Here is a 17,832-nt window from a genome sequence, read left to right on the forward strand (position 1 = left end):
CTTTTCAGACTTAATTTACTCTTCACATCTCTTTTCACATTTCTCTGTCATGTTCGAAGTTGGTGAGGGGACATGCATGCATACAATTAATTCAGATGACTTCCTTTATTTCCTTAATCAGGCCTGCAATCCTCCTGCATGGATGATTATGTCCTTTTCCCCCTCACCTCTTCCCCTATCCGGCTCCAGAGACTCTTGTGTGGCTGCTGAAGAGGTGGCAAATGAAACAGAACTGATCAAACATATTTATATATAATTAGGGCATGGCTGGTGCGTGAGATGTGTGTGTGTGTGTGTGTGTGTGTGTGATGGAGCAGCCGGGGCCTGTCCACAGATGTCAGACATACCTTGAATTATTGATGACAGCTCTACATCATCCTTGGCTTTTTTAGGCTCCGAGTACAACAGGACAATAAATAATATCACACATGGCTCTCAGACTTACTGTCCCTAATAGGGTAGGGCAGAGTGTGTAGTCACCGAGATAGCCCAAAGATTGAACCAGAAGCAACATTAATTCATGTTACGGTGTAGTGTTTTTTGTTTTGTTGCCATTGCGGGAGGGATTGTTGGCATGGTGCTATGTTACAGGGCCCAGTGTACTGGTGCCTGCCAATGTGGCTGCCCCTTGTGTTTATTATTTGACCAGATGTAATTGAGTAGCTTTGGTAATAGCTGAATATTCAATTAGCTGGTTTGGCACAGTATAATCTTACCGCAATAACAGTGACTGAGCTGGTGTGGCAGATGTTATTGTTATGATGATGTGGGGATTTATGTAGGTGACATCAGAGAGAAACTCAGCTCCTGATTTTGATCATGAACCATTCATCTGAACTGTAAACAAAAACAAAGCTGTCATGGACTGTTTTCTGAACTCCAGAACGCTCTATGCTCATTATTCATGCAGAATTTTGTATCATGACTTCTTAGGAAATCCTAACTGGATGAATGCCTCGATGAACTGCCACAAACACTGAAAGCAGTAGCCACATACAGTATAATGTACATTATAGTGGCTGACCAAATAGATGTCTTGCATTGGATGTCGTTGAGTGCTATTGTCAAGACGTGTTGTCCCACTGTGGCAATATCCTTACTCGCTGCCTGTTGATCTTCCACCATAATCCCCATGCATAAGCAATAGTTGTTCTCAGTGTATGAGGATCAGTATGTCGTAAATGTTTGTTGTCTCCAAATTCATCCATCGACATTTATTTTATGGTTTCCTCATATGGGGAATCCAAATATGCTGCAACCCCCCCAGCGCCACCACCCAAACCCCCATGAAACTCAAGCTGTTCCCAAATTTTACGACAACTCGTCTTGCCTTCGGCCATACCAAGTAGTGATATATTGGTGAGTGCTTCTGACGCGTCTCAGGATTAGTACCATTACAGTGGATGAGATGCTGTGTCTGTGAAGATGCCAAGGCGCCCTGTTGGACTTATTCATTAACTCTTCCCATGAAGACTTGTTTTGTAAATATTATATAGATTTTGTTTGCACTTCAGCATGTGATTAAATAGCTGGCCTCTTCATTTTGACATTAGAGATGTTATCTGAGATGGTCTACTGCACAGCACAGAATCAAGCCACTAAATTCCTTCTACCCATGGAATCACAACCTCTCCCATACCCTCTCCCTGTATTTGTGTGTCTGTGTCTTGTGCCTGCGTGTCTGTCTCATGGTCTAGTCTGCTTAAATTACCGTCTCCAGTCTCGGAATCGATAAACTATGACATTTTGTCTGGTTTGTCTGAGTCCCGCTCTCCTTTTCTTTGTCTGGAGTGCAAACCTTCTACCAGTCTCCGACATTGCCTGTTTGTCCGACTTCCGCGTCTTTTTTTCTATACCACTGGCTGTAAGTCTACATGTCTAACTGTCTAACCTCTCTGTGTGTGTGTCTGTCTGTCTGTCTGTCTGTCTGTCTGTCTGTCTGTCTGTCTGTCTGTCTGTCTGTCTGTGTCTCTCTCTCTCTACATCTGTCAAAGGTCTCTCTCTCGCTCTTGTTCCCAGACTGCTGCTATGGTATACACACTTGCTGCTCTGCGTTCACCAGCAAACAAAGGTCAGAATGGAGCAGGCCCTCCGCCAAGGGTCAGCGGGCCACGGAGCCTGCTAGCCGGCACCATGTGTCGTGATTATATGACTGATGCGGCGCTGCGGCCGAATCCCTCGTTTATGGCAGTGGCATTTGTACAGTGTTTGGGATGTCTCTGCAATGATTCACAGACCCTCTCAGATCCAGTAGCAGATCTAAATGCTTTCTTTGGAGTAAGATTGCATATTTGAAATGTGTTATTCATGTGTTTTGCTTTTCATAAATTGCAGACTGTATGGGTATTTACATGGATAATAGACAGTAGATGTGATTGTACCCCTTGGATAGTACTTTATCACACTTTTAGTTATCTTTTTTCATTTGACACAGGTAGGAAAGGAGTTTTGTACATATCAAAATTTAGACACAGCTTTGGGAGCAGATTGGATTGTGTGTGTTTATTTTGGAGTGTGTGTGGTGTGTGTGTATGATGTGTATGATGTGTGTGTGTGTGTGGGGGGGGGGGGTGAGATAGAGGGAAGAAGAGAAAGAGAGGAGAACTGAAGGATGGTGCATGCAAAGGCTCTTACTCTGATTAATGGTGCTCATGATTTACCACCTGCTGTTTGATAGGGCCCACAGTACGTAACTGATCTCTGCTGTGCTTGCGTGAGAGGCGTCCACATTTTAAATAGCTGCCTAAATTTATCCTCTTTGTGGAGGTCAGTTAAACCTGAACATGGACACGTTTATCAAGACTAGACTAAGACAACGAGAATGATAGAGCACATGGTGTGGGGGGGGGGCGATGTCTAAGACTTTTGCTGGATGATTCTCCAGGTTGCAACCACATAGTTATCACCCTGTTGTTTACTTAACCCTTTACATGAACTGCACTAGATAGGGGATGGGCTTGAGTGAGGTGCTCAAACACAGCAGCCTAATCGCTCTGTTGTCATTTGGCAAATTTCACCCTCTTCATTTGCTGTGGCAAGACGTTTGGCTCAGTCCCGCCTTCTTCGAATATCACAGTCGTTGAGTGTCACATGGATGAGGGTAGAGCTGGCCGCAGTGTGCGATGACTGAGGGAGCATTTGAACTTTGCAAGGGGGGGTCAACATTTTCTAGTGTCAGATTGGTCTGAGTTACAGTGATGCAGGCCTGAACAGACATATTTGGGGAGAACCAGGTCGAAAGTAACGCATTTTTTTATTTGTAATTTACAAACTGATCGCAAGAGACTGAAAGCCAATATTTTGTGACAAACCTACATCCATCCTCTGTCAAATACAATTCCATTTACAGAACAAACGCAAATATTATGTATAGGCCAATAATATAGGCTATACCTAGGAATGAATGAATGAATGATTGACGAATGAATGACAATGTCCTCAAATCAGCTGGACAGCTGGAAATGTAAGTTGGGCAACTGAATTCAACAGGAATAGATAGCCTAATGTCCAAATCCTACATGGCTACCGTCGTGCAGGTTGCAAGAGCAACTTTGCAACATGATGCTCCATGCTTGACACTGAAATGTGTAAGTGATAATGGACAACACAGCATTCAGGTAGCACAAAATAATGCAGGTCCGAGGTGGTAATGCGGCCTTGACAAAGTTAAACAAACTAGAGAAGGCTGGGTCATAGTAGAAATAGAACCAATAAATGGGCTATTCGATAAGGAACGGCCTACTTGTATTATTATTATTTTTTTGGTTAAAACACAAACATCCTGATTAAGTATACATGTTAATGTTGTGTATGAGCGTTGTCCCCGTACACTTTGACTGGAAAGTTTACAATTTATATAATTTTAGTAAGCAACTTAAGTATCTGTCCCACCTCCTTCCACATGCGCCCATCGTAACTCGTAAAAGTTTTGATGGCGTGTGTGTGTGTTGCTGAAGGCGGTTCAAAGATACAAGTAGCCTACACATAGAGGACAAAACTTTAACAAAAATGGCCTCTCCTGGGCAACAATAGAAATTGTGCCACTTTGGACATTAAACTCAAAGCTGAGACAGTGGCTCTTGTCTAACGTGCTTACCGAATTTGTAAATTAGGATGGCGCTGTGCTGCCTAGCACCTCATAGATGTCTGAAATGCCCCAGCAGGTTTTTAGTCGTGAGCCCCACATCTCTTTGTCACTTGTGAATGGCCAACTGGACCAGGGTGCCGCGGGCATGGGGCATTACTCTCTAATATGAGCCCGCAGCTGTTCCTCGGGGCGGGCGGAGCATTTATAACATTTTCTCTTCAACAAATGTTTCCAGTTCCAGTCAGCCCACTCCAACAGAGAAACAATACTAGGGCCGTTAGAGAGGAGACCTGTTCTTTCAGTAATGTAAACACGTAACATCACGAAAATAGCGCGAGTCTCATATGCTATTCGCCAGAATTACTTTGTATGACGTCAGATGAGATTATAGTAGACAGGCGCTCCCGGTGTCTTTAGAGGCGTCCTGTCACTGAATTCACACTGAGAGGATTACACAAATGAAGCAGCATGACGTGAGCCTATTGTCAACAGTGCTCTAGTCATTATCTCCTGCGTTGGATATTTTATTTTACACAACATGAAACTAACTTTATGTCCAATTTCTGAATATTGTGCAACTACAATTGTGTTCGTTCTGGTAGGCCTGTACATGTAGATGAGAGGGTCGCACTGAGGTGATACGGCGATTGTTATGTGCAACGACCTATGCACGTCATCTGTGAATGCATATGCACTTGCATAATGTGCATTACAGAGCATCATAATTGGATACATTGGTTGTTTTATTTTATACATTATTGATTTGATGACATGGAATGACTGTGTGCGTCCCCAGGCAGATCATAAAGGATCAACGGCTCCACAAATGTAACTAATATGTCATCTGAAATTAGGCTCGTGCGCAACGCCGACAACTGTGTCCAAGAACAGCGGTGAGGTGTGAGCAGCCCAGTGAAAAACACCGAACAGCCTACAGGCTTTACACAGTGAAGCCAGTGGGCTCCCCCTTCTCTCTCTCTCTCTCTCTCTCTCTCTGTCCCTCTCTCTCTTTCTCTCTCTCTCTTTCTCTCTCTCTCTGTCCCTCTCTTTCTGTCTCCCACTCTGTCATCCACGCAGATTTTTGCCCTCTGGTGTCAGACAACATCGCCAATAACAAAGCTTCTCTGGCATTGCAAGTGAAGGGCGAAAAGGCAAATGGAAACACTTCAGACAACCATCAGCCACATCGGGGAGACGGCACCTTACAAAAAGCCCCTAACAGATGGAAAGAAGCGACAAAGTATTGACAGTCAAACTGAAGAATCAAATTATGTGGATCTGAACAATCTTTTGGATATGAAATTGGATGGCACGAAAACAGTCAAAGTGACTTTTACGGGTGAAGGGAATCAGTTGGCAATATTCAAATGTCAGAGTGACACGTCAACCCTGGGTGACGGAAGCCCTGGCAAACGTAAGGAACAAGGCAATATCACAGAGACCCCCTCTAAAGACTGTCACCCGGACCATTCGAAGGACGCCAGGGTGGAACAGCGTGACAGCGTGAACTCTTCACCGAATCCTGACGATGAGATTTCAAACGCTGACATGCCTACCACGGAGACTGACCCTCAAACTGAACTCATCCTGGAAGATTATAATCCACAAAATGTTTCTTGCGAAAGCGAGGAGCTGCGCTACACGGACATGTACTTGAACAGTCAGAGTGAGTCGGAAGATAGCTCCAGTAGCGTGGTGTTATCTGATCAATGTACGTCCAATACCTTTGCAGATGAATCCCATTATATTACAACGCACGAAATTCAATTGACAGAGTTAGACCATGATGTGGACTACGAAATTGGCCGTGGGCCGTGTTGGGATTATGAGGACGACAATCTTGTGTACTCGTTTGTGGATTATGCATCTTTTGAAAGCGACTTGACAACGGAGGGGACATTGATTCTGGATGGAACTGGTAGAATTGGTAAAGCAAAAATCACCAAAGCGCACTCGGTTAATGCGGGCCAATGTGGTGCTGGCGGAACAGCTGTCAGCACCGAAAGCGACGTGTGTGACTCAGACAAATGTGTGAGTTCAGATGAAAGCGTATGTAAAAACAACAATGGTGGCAAGACCTCACCAGGGCAAATTCACCTGTCGATCAAAACGTCCTCCAGGGCAATAAACGAGTCCAACAATATTCAGGACAATGAAAACATCTGCTATCATGCCAGACGCATGGGCGAGAGGAGTCAGTACTTTTTCAAAGGCTCGGACTCGGGCAGGGAGGCCCTGTTTGACCGGGCGCACTATTTCATCCCGGCGCCCGGCCGCCAGCACCTGGCCCCTCAATTAAAAGGAAAAGATATTAACGAATACTCCAGTGGCGCTTCAAGTTCAGTCAGCGAGTTAGATGACGCTGATAAGGAGGTTCGCAATTTAACAGCGAAATCATTTAGGAGTTTGGCATGCCCCTACTTCGATGCCATCAATTTGAGCACGTCCAGTGAATCTTCAGTGTCAGAGCATGGGATAGGCTTTAACAAGTGGTCGGCTTTTGTGGATCTGAATTATGGTAACATCACTCAGGGACGCGAGAAACGTCTGATTTCCCACAGAAGTTCAACTTTTGAGGTGAATAAGAATACAGAGTGCAAAACCATAAATGGTGTGGCTAATTTAAAAGCGCCTCAAACAAAGACGTGTTCCCAAAACAATAACAAACTGTCCCGGTCAAATATTCAAAAGGAGTCTTCTGCTACAAAGAAAATAGAAATCAGGGGACAATATGACAATCAAGGTCAGGGTGAAATGATCACTCTGACAGAGACGTTAAACTTTAGCTGTAATGTTGAAGCGGGACTACCAACGTGTAAAAGGCCTGCAAAATGCGTAGAAAATACCGCAGGATCACGTTCCGCAGATGAGGTTACCGCCGGCATCATGCCATCGGGGCCAGGGAGTGAAGCTGCCAATCCTCACAGTGACTGCGGGGACACTGTGGACGATACACACAAGAAAGCCATTTTTGCCTCAAGTCTGCTAAAAAATGTCATCTCGAAAAAAATGCAGTTTGAGCAAGAGCGCAAAATGGAGAGAGGGGAAATACGTGACACACACCCCGTTCAATCACCTTGCTTCCAGACAAAAGACCCGGACACACCGAAAGAGCAAAGACAAAGTTCTGACACAGATTCAGGACTAGTTGCTCTCAATGAACTGGGCGAAGTAGTGGATACTTTGTCAAATATGGACCCTAAGGAGCAACGGGGTCAGTGCGCAACGGATTCTACAGCGGAATCCACGCCGGAGACTCCTGATGATATCGTGTGTACGTCTAACAATGATTTATGTGAAATTAAGAAGGCACCGCTTGCTCAGAGCCAAAACAGTGCTTTCAAATCCTGGAAGGACGGCGAACAAAGTGTTAATATGGAACAGGGGAATAACAGAGAGGAAAGTACCACAGAAAAGTCTTCTCCGACACCCGGGGTTTCGGAGGGGAAGGAGAGCCAGTCAGTAAGCGGCAAATTAACAAAGATGTCGCACTTGTATGTGCCAAGTTCACAGCTTCTCTTCAAAGACAAGGAGGGGGGACAACAGATGCAAAGTGAAAATATACACGATGCCGTCACGAAGCAGGGAGAGGGTAGAGAGAAAAATTCTTGCAACCTTGATAACACCGTGGATACGTCTGCAGTATCACAAGCCAAAAAGGCACCCGAAATCAAAATACGGTTACGCAGCATTAAAGAAAACAAAAACAATCCCTTTAACATAGCCAGTCTACTTACTCCCAATATCGGTTTAAGTTCAATGTACCCCTTAAAAACGGCGTCTGAATCCAAATGTCAGATGCTGTCACTGTCCGATAAAGTGCCCCATTTCACAGTTCGCGACATAAGGGAGAACAAGGGGAAGTTTCAAACACCAATTCACCAAGTTCGTGACGTGCGTAAACTGGTCAAAAGTTCCTATAGGTTTGTATCACTAGAAAACACCGAAAAAAAAGCAGCCACATCGGCCTCTCTATTGAAAGAAGATAAAGTTGGCATATATAAGAAGGAACCGGACAAAAAGCTTTCCCAGTCACCTATGACTATTAAGTGTCATTCTGTTAAAAAAAGCAGCAATGTAATCGAGACTTCAAAAATGGGACAAGTACAGTGCGCATCCGAATCAGATAGGTTGTCACCTAAACAATTGTCCGACTGCATGAAAAACGAAAGCGTAGTTGCAAGTCGGAGTATGGGTAGAACTTCATGCGTAAAACCACCCTACAGTGACCAAACCGAACTAAAAATCGAAACGAAAGCAGCGAAACAAAGACAAGATAAAACAATCGAAGGCATAGAAAAGAAATCCGAGTCTAAAGTGACAAATCAGGCTGCTCTAGAGAAGTTAAAAGCTGCAGTTAAAACAATGGAACAGCTTTATGTTTTTGACCGCAATGAATGGAAGCGCAAGACACAGGCACCGCGACCTGTCACAGACAGTCACGTTTTATCCCTCATTACCAGCGAAGAACAGGGTGGGTCAGCAAAAACAGAATCGGAGGATGAACTCGGCAAAATCGCTGAAAATGAGAGGCCAGTGAGCTCCATAATAAACCCTCCGGTCTTGGCCAGCACTCTGCAAACAGGTGTCGCCCATTCAACTGAGGATAACATGAATTTGAAATCAGCCACGTTTAGCCAAGAGGAATCAAGCATAAGTAAAACATCGTCTGTCCATGGTGAAAGGTTTAATAACAAATGTGTGTTTAATTTTGGCAGCAGCTTAAAAGTGCCTGCCAGCAGTGGCCCAGCAAAAATGAGTGTAAAACAGACTTGCCCTGCACCACAGGGTGTCTCAACCAGCAAAACTATAGCTCCTAAATTTCAAAAAGCCCGGCTGTCCTTAAAAATCACACCCTCTAAAAGAGAATCTGAAGAAAAGCCGATGCCCAAAAGTGCTGAAAACCCCCACCATCCTCAGCCCAGCAAACATGCACTTGCTGAGACAGAGAACTACTTGACCATCCCCGTCAAAGCTTGCACCACAGACACATCCTCTGCCCCTGCCAGTGCCAGTGGGAAGCCAGGCCCATCCTCAGTCTCCAGCAAACTTGGAACATCCAGCCACCACCAGCGGCAGTCCTTACAGCGCTCCCCCATTATCATGGAGTCTTGGGCTCCGGACAGCCCCACTAGCACTACCATATATCACCATTCCCTCCCCGTCCCCCTGGCTGCTGCTGGGCCTCAGGTCTTCTGTATCTCCCCCTCTTTGGTGCCTACTGTGTCTGAGCCCATGCTGCAGCAGCAGCAGCAGCAGACCCAGAAGAAGATGCTGCTAGACCCCACCACAGGCCACTACTACTTGGTGGACACACCGGTGCAGCCAGCCACCAAGAGACTGTATGACCCCGAGACGGGGCAGTACGTGGACGTGCCCATGCCCCCTCCCCAGACCCTTACACCCATCCCCATGCCCATCACTCCCCTGGCACTCAGCCCTAGTGCGGCCTTTGCCCCCACATACATGATCTACCCCGGCCTGATGGCCTCCCCCACAGCCTTCACTACTCACTCCCTTTCATCCTCCACACAATCAGAGGGAGACGGGGAGAGGTTGCAGGACAAAGACGCAGGGGCACGGGCAGACGTGGGGGGCATGCACCCTCAGGGTCACTCCCCATTGTCCTGTGGGGGTAGGGGGGTTTCAGGTGGCCCTGGCGGGAAGCCGGTCATCAGCATCACAACACAACAAGGCCCTCGCATCATCGCCCCGCCCTCCTTTGACGGAACCACTATGAGTTTTGTGGTGGAGCATCGATAACTGGTTACCCACTTGTGAGTGATGTTTCCTCTTTTATTGTCATCCTTGAAAGTTGCAGTGGTGTTTGATGCAATTATGAGAAAACATGTCTTAAAGATGCAGTTTGTGATTCTGGAGAAAGGTTGTTGATATACAGTATGAGCTCAACAGCCAGTCTGTGCTCCTGAAGCAACGTGTTGATTGGAATTGCCACTATGTTTGTTTCCCATTTACAGAGCCAGGACTGTTAATAAACATCAGAGTTTATTTCAGCGCACACACAGAACAGACAGCAATTAGATGAAAATGTATTTGACTTATAATTGTAGACAGTACTTTCAATGAATGGGGACCTCCCCTTGAACTAATTGTTCATGAGCTATTTTTAGGAATACTTTACAAACGCATATACAGTATGAGTCATAAAAAGTGCAGAGGAGAGATTTTGGCAGGTGTGGAAGCCCATTTGTGTCTCCTACCCACATCTCACAGGGAGAGGAAGTGTGCGAGAGAGACTGCAGACAGCTTGACAGACTGTTCCTCTTCAGTAAAAACATATGTGGTATATTTTCGTAATTTGGTGGGTCACTGCCAGTAGCTCCTATGCTGAAAATACTGATTGAGATAAGTTGGGGTTTCATCCTGACGCCTCTTTGACAGCACCATGAATGATAAGCTCTGCGTCCGCCGTGACGCCAAACCGTTCAGAATAAGTTATACATAGACCATCTATCCTTAGCAGTCCACATATTGGCGTGGCCTGCCTGTAGAGGTCAGTGTGAATGTCACGCCGATCCTCTAGTGCAGACCGGTGCGCTAAAAGACTTGTTTTTCTGCAGTTGATCTGTTGTACAGCACCTTGTTTGACTACCATGTTTGCGCTGTAGTGTGGTAAAAGCCCGTGTCGCATGTGTTAATTGACTGTCCATGACACCTCGGCGTAACCTGATTCTGACGTGCTGGGGGTTGCCCATGGCTACGGCGTTCTGGGCTCCCAGGCCAAATGCTGCCATCCTCTCTCGTCTAAGCATTACCTACCGGATATGTGCCCGCGGGGCTGCTGCTCCCCCTGTGAATGCCAGAGACATAAACTCAAATGCGTTGCGAAACATGAAACTTTGTAATTAGTGCTGTCATTTGGGGGCAAATGAATAACCTCACAAGCTAAGAAATCTGACTAACAGTTTCATCAAGACATTGATGAATTGGGTGGAATGTGCTCTTTCGGTAATAATGAATAATAAAAAGAAAAATTCACAGTTTTAAGTAAGATTAAGTATTGTCTGTACAGTGATACAGAAATAAAACTAGAAAATAGTCTTTAGTGTCCGAGAAGGAGTTCTGAAATAGCTAAAATATTTATGAATACCATCAAAATGTAATTTTTAACGTAGTTGAAAATGGTAAATATCTGTTCAAATTCAGGCGTTGAGGATCGATAGGTCCAAGGCTGTTTACCTTCACAACACATGTGTGCACACACACACACACACACACACACACACACACACACACACACACACAAAGACAAACATTTGGGTGTACAAACACACACAGGCAAATGTTCTTACAGACACAGGCTGTCATGCTCACCCCAACGCACACACACAAACACACACACACACACACACACACACACACACACACACACACACACACACAAGTGGCTGAAGGATAAAGGTAAGCTCCGGGCCTTCTGGGGGATTTGGTGGGCTGGTACAGTGTTGGGCAGAGGACATGAAAAAGAAAAAGGGCTGGGGGAGGGCTCCACAGAGGAAAAAGGGACAGACAGACAGACAGACAGACAGACAGACACAAAAGAAAGCACTCTTTTCATTTAAATAGATGACAGAATAAGCTGTCCACTACACAATTAGATTTATTAATGCCATAGTGTGCCACAGACAGACAGACAGACAGACAGATAGTCATTTGAGGATACATTTTGTAATACAGAGGCAAGAAACAGGCAGACAGACAGACAGACAGATAGATAGATAGATAAACAGACAGACATACAGTATATGGATAGATATAGGTATAGATAGATAGATAGTAACAATAGGAATGTGGACAAAAGAGGGGGGAAGTGGGAGTGATAGATAAAGGAGGAAGAATGTGTGGAGAAATCGATAGAAAGGAATAAGAGCGAGGGGAGGGGCCTTGCTTGGCGAGTGGCAGTGGAAAGGTCAGTCCATGTGAAGTATTTGTTGTGCTGATGCGGAGGGATGACAGCTGCTGGGAGCGATCAGCCTGCAAGCCTGAGGCTCGGGGGGCTGGGACAGGGGCTCAACCTTTTTATAGGCCCCTTCTTACATACACACACACACACCCCCTCACACACGTACACACAGCCACTCACACACAGGGCTACTCATGAACAAGTGCATGCAAATATGTACATACACACACACACACACACACAAAATGAGTCACACGGACATGCTTGCTCATACATGAACACAGACACACGTACATTCACATATGTGAAGATATGCACACACACAGACCCAAAAACATGCATGCACCACACACATCTTACAAATGACACGAAGACACATCCCTTCTCTATCTTTGTTGACATTATCTAACCACACACCCACTTGTGTGGTTTCATAAATGCTGGGGCAGTGTACCGTGTCACCCCTGGTGTGTAACTGTGCGTCTCCTACTGTGGGGTGGGAGATGAGAATGGGCTTGAGGGCCTGCTGCATAAGGAGGGAGATGCCCAGGAGCACATTTGCTCTGCCATAAATCTAACTTTATGGACATGCTCATCAGAATTATGTATAGCAGCGAAGGGCTTGTGAAGACCCACGTTAGGGAAACACATGCTATTGCCTGAGAACAGAGGCTGAGCTCACGTAGTTTTAAGCTTTGGGGTATATGTGGTTGCTTAGCCGATTTTAGTACTTGCTTTACAGTTAGCGCAGCTAGCTCTAGTTCTTGCGGTGCCGTTGGGCCGGTCTTATAGTGTGAATGGATTCGGTATCTGAGGTACCGCATGGATGGTTTTGTTTGAGATATGCTGCTTGAACGGTTAAATCAGTATGAATGTACTCACATCTTTCTCAACCTGACTCAGCGTTTTCTAAGAAAAGTTCTTCCCAGACAAAAGAAATTGAAGTGTAGTGTAATTTGTCAAATGTTGGTTATGAAAAAAGAAAGCATTTTTTTTTGAGAAAATAGATGACAGAATAAGCAGTCAGCTACACAATTGTCAACAATCAGTAGAATAATAGATACATACATAAATTAAATAAAATGATGTCATAGTATTGTTTTTGCAGTATATTTTTTTTATTAATTATTTGCAATATCAATCCGTTCATGTAATATTTTTTAAAAATGTATATGAACATGATTAACATGGCTTGAACAGAATGCTGCCTTTTCTTTTTTCTAATGTCTTCTCTCTTGTCTCTATCTGTCTTAGGATCTCTCCCTCTCTGGAATTTCTACTGGTTCTGTCCATCCATTTTATCCATCTGTTTTACTGTCTGAAACAAATCTGTCTACAGTCTTGTCCACATGTATTTCCAGGCGGAACTGTATCCATTCTACACCATGTTCCCTGTCTAGTTGCTTGTTGTTGAATTGTTCACAGTTGTGTAAAAGTCATGCCAGCTTATCAGTAATTCCCTGTATTGTAAAAAATTACGCCCTGTGGGGCAGTGCACTTTCTCTATGTGTAGAGTAGTTGATCATTGTTTTTAAGATGTAGAAGTGCAGTTGGTTCTCCAGAATTGTACGTGCTGAAAGAAAATGTTGTCATCCTCCACTGCTTTCTGGTGTAAAAAAAAAGAAAGAAAAAAAGGTTGACATCCCATTGCTGATCAACAAGCCATGAATCATATACACAGGCAGTTTAGAATTTTGAATTAGTTGTATATGTGGTTGCTGAGTAGGAGCGTGAGACATGAATCTTTGTGAATTGGTTGTATGAAGTATGAATAGCAAAGAATGTTGAAATATATCATCTTTATACAGAAAACATCTGTCTGGTTAATAGTTAATGCTTTCACAAATTCCAGTGACTCTTGAAATAAAATATTGAATTAAGCCTATCATGACCTTGGGTTAACAGCCTGTCGACCAACATGTTGTTATAAAAAGAACCCAAAACGTTGAACAACAAGGACAGACTGTTTTGAGTTGCCATCGCATGACAGGAGCAGCATAGCCAGACCAAAGACTCAAACTTGAGCTCTTCTCTCTATCTCTCATCTAGATGCATTACTGTATCACTGTGCAATCGGTCATTGCTGCTTTTTCTGTGGCCTTAGCCTGTTAAAATTATTGTCTTTTGTTCTTTTCCATTACATTCTTGTTGCTCTTTCTGCAAATATGCAGTTATTTGGTGATAAACACACAGTGTGTGTTGACTGTAATTGCTTGGACCTGATTGGAGGTCCTCAGCTTGAGAGAGACGTTGCAGGACTACTCAGCCAAAGAGTTGAGTATCGGGAGGGATTCAGGATTTTGTCTGAGAGGGATAGGGGAATAGTCTCCTCTATGAGTGTTTTTGAAATGGTTCTGAGAAAGAACATATCGAAAGGTTAATGAAACATGTTTGAGTTTCAGTTTAGAGCTTTAGGTTTTGTGTACATATAATAGCAATGGCAAGGCTAGATAAAAAATTAAAATGATTGCACAAATTGAGCAGTATATGCTTTAGATGAGTGTGGACAATGAAGAGTATAAAATAATTTAATAATGACTTGTTTTTGACCCCTTACCGCGCTGGCTATTCAAAACCCTCACTTTGAACCCCACTCTGAGCAAATGGATCATATTTAAAAAATTCACACAGTTGTAACAGTTCACACACACTATGCACACTGTGTTTTGCGGTATCTCTCTCTCTCTCTCTCTCTCTTTCTCTCTATCTCTCTCTCTACTTCACTATATTCTCACTATAGTCTCAGTTCTCAGTTCTCTATGTCCAGATTGAATCATTCTTATTCCCACTGTATTCAAGTCAACCTCGGAGTCTGAGTACTAATGAATTGAGGTAAATCATTCAGATATATCATTTGTTTTCTTCTTATCTGCCATGTATGTATTAAGTTTCAAAGCACACAGATCGTTCACAATGAATGTCTGTCCTGCTATGACCGAACATTGTGATTTCTGAAATGTTTTCCTTCTTTTTTTTTGTCCCCTTGTGGAGTTTTTGTTCAGCTTTTCACATATTAAGTAATGACCACTTTGACATGAATGTCATTTTTCTTCTTCTATTTTTCTTCTGGAGGACATTTCCTTGTTCAAATCAACATGCCGGGAACTCTTTCTTTCTTTCTTTCTTTCTTTCTTTCTTCCTTTCTGTCCGAAGTGCTTTAAGTGTTTTTTGTGTTCATTTGTGTCTGTTTTAGTTTTCCAGTTGTACAGTCCTGTAGACCCGGCAGGGTTTCAGGCATTTTGTCATGTAAACCTCAAGCCTCTGGGGCCAGATACAATCCTGAGTCATCCGTTGTGGACGTAGGTTACATAGAGCTGCAGGTCAGTCTATTTGCCTGCCATCTGAAAGAATGGTTTTCATACACTGTGTCATCTTTTGTCATCTGGAAGATTTACATTTCAGTAGACATGGAAGTTCTTTTTTTGTTTGTTTGTTTTTGTTATATTATCAAGGCACACAAGTTAAAGCAGCAACAAAGTAAATAATGAGACAATGTGGTCAGTAATTATTTTTCGACAACAACAGACAACTGACATCATTTTTATATAATTTTTTAATGAAAGATTTATGAAAAAGCTTTATTCAATTTGGGCACCACCTCTTTTTACATGCAGACAGTGCCTTCTTTTTACTTGTTCTCCATGCCCTACCTGCTTTCAAGAATTCAGTAGAAACAAATTCTTAAAAAGAATTCTGTCAATCAAAATACGTCTCTTCACTGCCCACACGGACAGTCCTTAATATCATACGCAATTTATTCTTAATCATATATGGATATAAGAGCTATCAAAGTCAGGACTGTTTGATCACGAGAAGTAAAGTAAAAAAAAAAAATATATATTTTAAATATTTTCTGCTGCTGGAGCCATGTGGCATGGTCTGTCGGATGGATTTGAAGTGCAATACATGCATTACAAAATTAGATATGTTATCACCAGTGTGAAACACTGACTTGGCACTTACTGAAATAAAAGAGGCATAAATCTGGTCCTAAATGGGACTTGTTTATGTCCACCCATGACAGATGAGCTAATGCTAGAGATGGTTATGTACCGCTGTCCTCTCTAGTGACTGCTAACACCACTGCAAGCTGCATCTTTTCTGTCAACCTCTGACGAGGTATACATGGCAAGGACACGAGGGATGGGCTATTTGAGCCTAGGCTCTATTTGGCGGTCCAAAAATGCCATGGAAATGTTTTATTTTTGTTTTTATTAATCTTTTTGAAGACTACAGGAAAAAACATTATAAATAGAATCATAAATCATTCTGATTGGTTAGGCTGAATTGATTGTTTTTTGACGTTTGCACACAGCACACGGGAAATTGGTGTGACATACCTGTACGTCTGATTCAGCCACACACACACACACACACACACACACACACACACACACACACACACACACACGCGCACATTGACACGTATGCATATGAATGTACAAGGAATAACATGTAATCCAACACCGACCCCCTCAGCTCCCTATGGTTCTGCTCTGAGGGGGAAACCTTCGGAGGCGACACATGGTGAAAGCTTGCATTTACAGTAGGGCAGGAATGCCACGGGACGGATTTAGACACGTGCAGATGGAGAGAGGAATGTTTGGAAATATTGTGAAGTGATGACACCAGTCCAGGAGTGGAACCGAGCAGGACCGCACGAGTACACTGGGTCCTGGAAGGCTGGACTGGAGAGAGAGAGGCCATGGGTCGACAACCACAATCAGAAGGCCACGTGAAGACGAACATTATGAGAGGTGTGTGACAGGAAGAATGAACGCAAGACAATGTTGACACTGTCATGGGAATAAACTGTATTGCAAGACGTCTAGTGTTGTTTAATACTTATGTTGCACCCTATGTTTGCCTGGATTATTTTGTTTGACTTTTGATAGGTGCTTTGATGTTAAATGATGCCGTACTGGTGTCATTCACTCAGTGTCACTGTGTTATTATCTTTTATAATACCAGGTTTAGGTGCCAATATATTCACTTTAATTATATGTACCTGTAGTATTTCATTTATTTTAACCAATGTAGAAATATACCTCAATACACAGAATTCATATTGCCAGCTTTTAGTATGACTTCAATGGAAAAAAAGGATCATTACAATGCAACAACTGACACAAATGTACATTTTCTACCAACTGTAACTGGAGGATAAGAATGTTTTTTATGTGTGTGTGTTTGAGAGAGAGAGAGAGTATTAGGACTGAAAGAAAGAAAGAGCGAAAATGAGAGAGAAAGGGATTGGAAAGACAATAAAGAGTTGAAGACAGAGTGGAGGAGGGAGAAAGAAAACAGAGAATGCGACGAGGCCTTTGCATGGGTGTCGGTGCTGGTGAAGCTGGTGGAGGTGCCGGCGGTGCTGGCGGAGGCTGCAGAACAGTTGTTGTTGTTGGTGGCAGTTGATTTACACTGCGACTCCTCTGTGCTGCGAGCTTGGGTGTCTGCCAGCATGCAAGGTAAGCTTTCCAAGGGCCACTGTAACATCAGCTGCCTCGTGGCATTAGTCCCACCTGACAGTGTGCGTTTGTTGATGTGGTTGGCATGGCAGCGTTTAGACTGACAGACACCCCCTCACCCTCAGCTGCTCCGCTGTGTCCGGGGTTAGCGCCCATGGCGACGGCTTGCCTGTCAGGATGGGGGGTATCTGCCCCCAAGCGGAACAGAAAAGAGAAGCAACATCAAGGCCAACAGCTCCAAATGTGTCTATTTTAGGATTTTCTATGATGATAACTACCTATTCTATCCATGCTCTTATTTCATTGGTATTTCATTGGTAGTTATATTATCGTGTAAGTAGGGGACATGGTTA

At 43.7% G+C, this 17,832-nt stretch overlaps 1 protein-coding gene across 1 annotated transcript; it reads left to right on the forward strand.

Moving 5' to 3' along the window:
* The first annotated feature begins 5,072 nt into the window (after window positions 1–5,072).
* LOC105907054 (uncharacterized protein C4orf54 homolog) lies at window positions 5,073–17,043 on the forward strand. Its single transcript, XM_012835320.2, has 2 exons — window positions 5,073–9,864; window positions 13,266–17,043. Exon 1 carries the CDS (start codon window positions 5,243–5,245, stop codon window positions 9,848–9,850), a length of 4,608 nt encoding a protein of 1,535 aa, XP_012690774.2. The 5' UTR covers window positions 5,073–5,242; the 3' UTR covers window positions 9,851–9,864; window positions 13,266–17,043.
* The last annotated feature ends 789 nt before the right edge of the window (window positions 17,044–17,832 follow it).

This window comes from Clupea harengus, chromosome 22 (genome assembly GCF_900700415.2).
Source record: "Clupea harengus chromosome 22, Ch_v2.0.2, whole genome shotgun sequence".
Lineage (NCBI taxonomy): Eukaryota > Metazoa > Chordata > Actinopteri > Clupeiformes > Clupeidae > Clupea > Clupea harengus.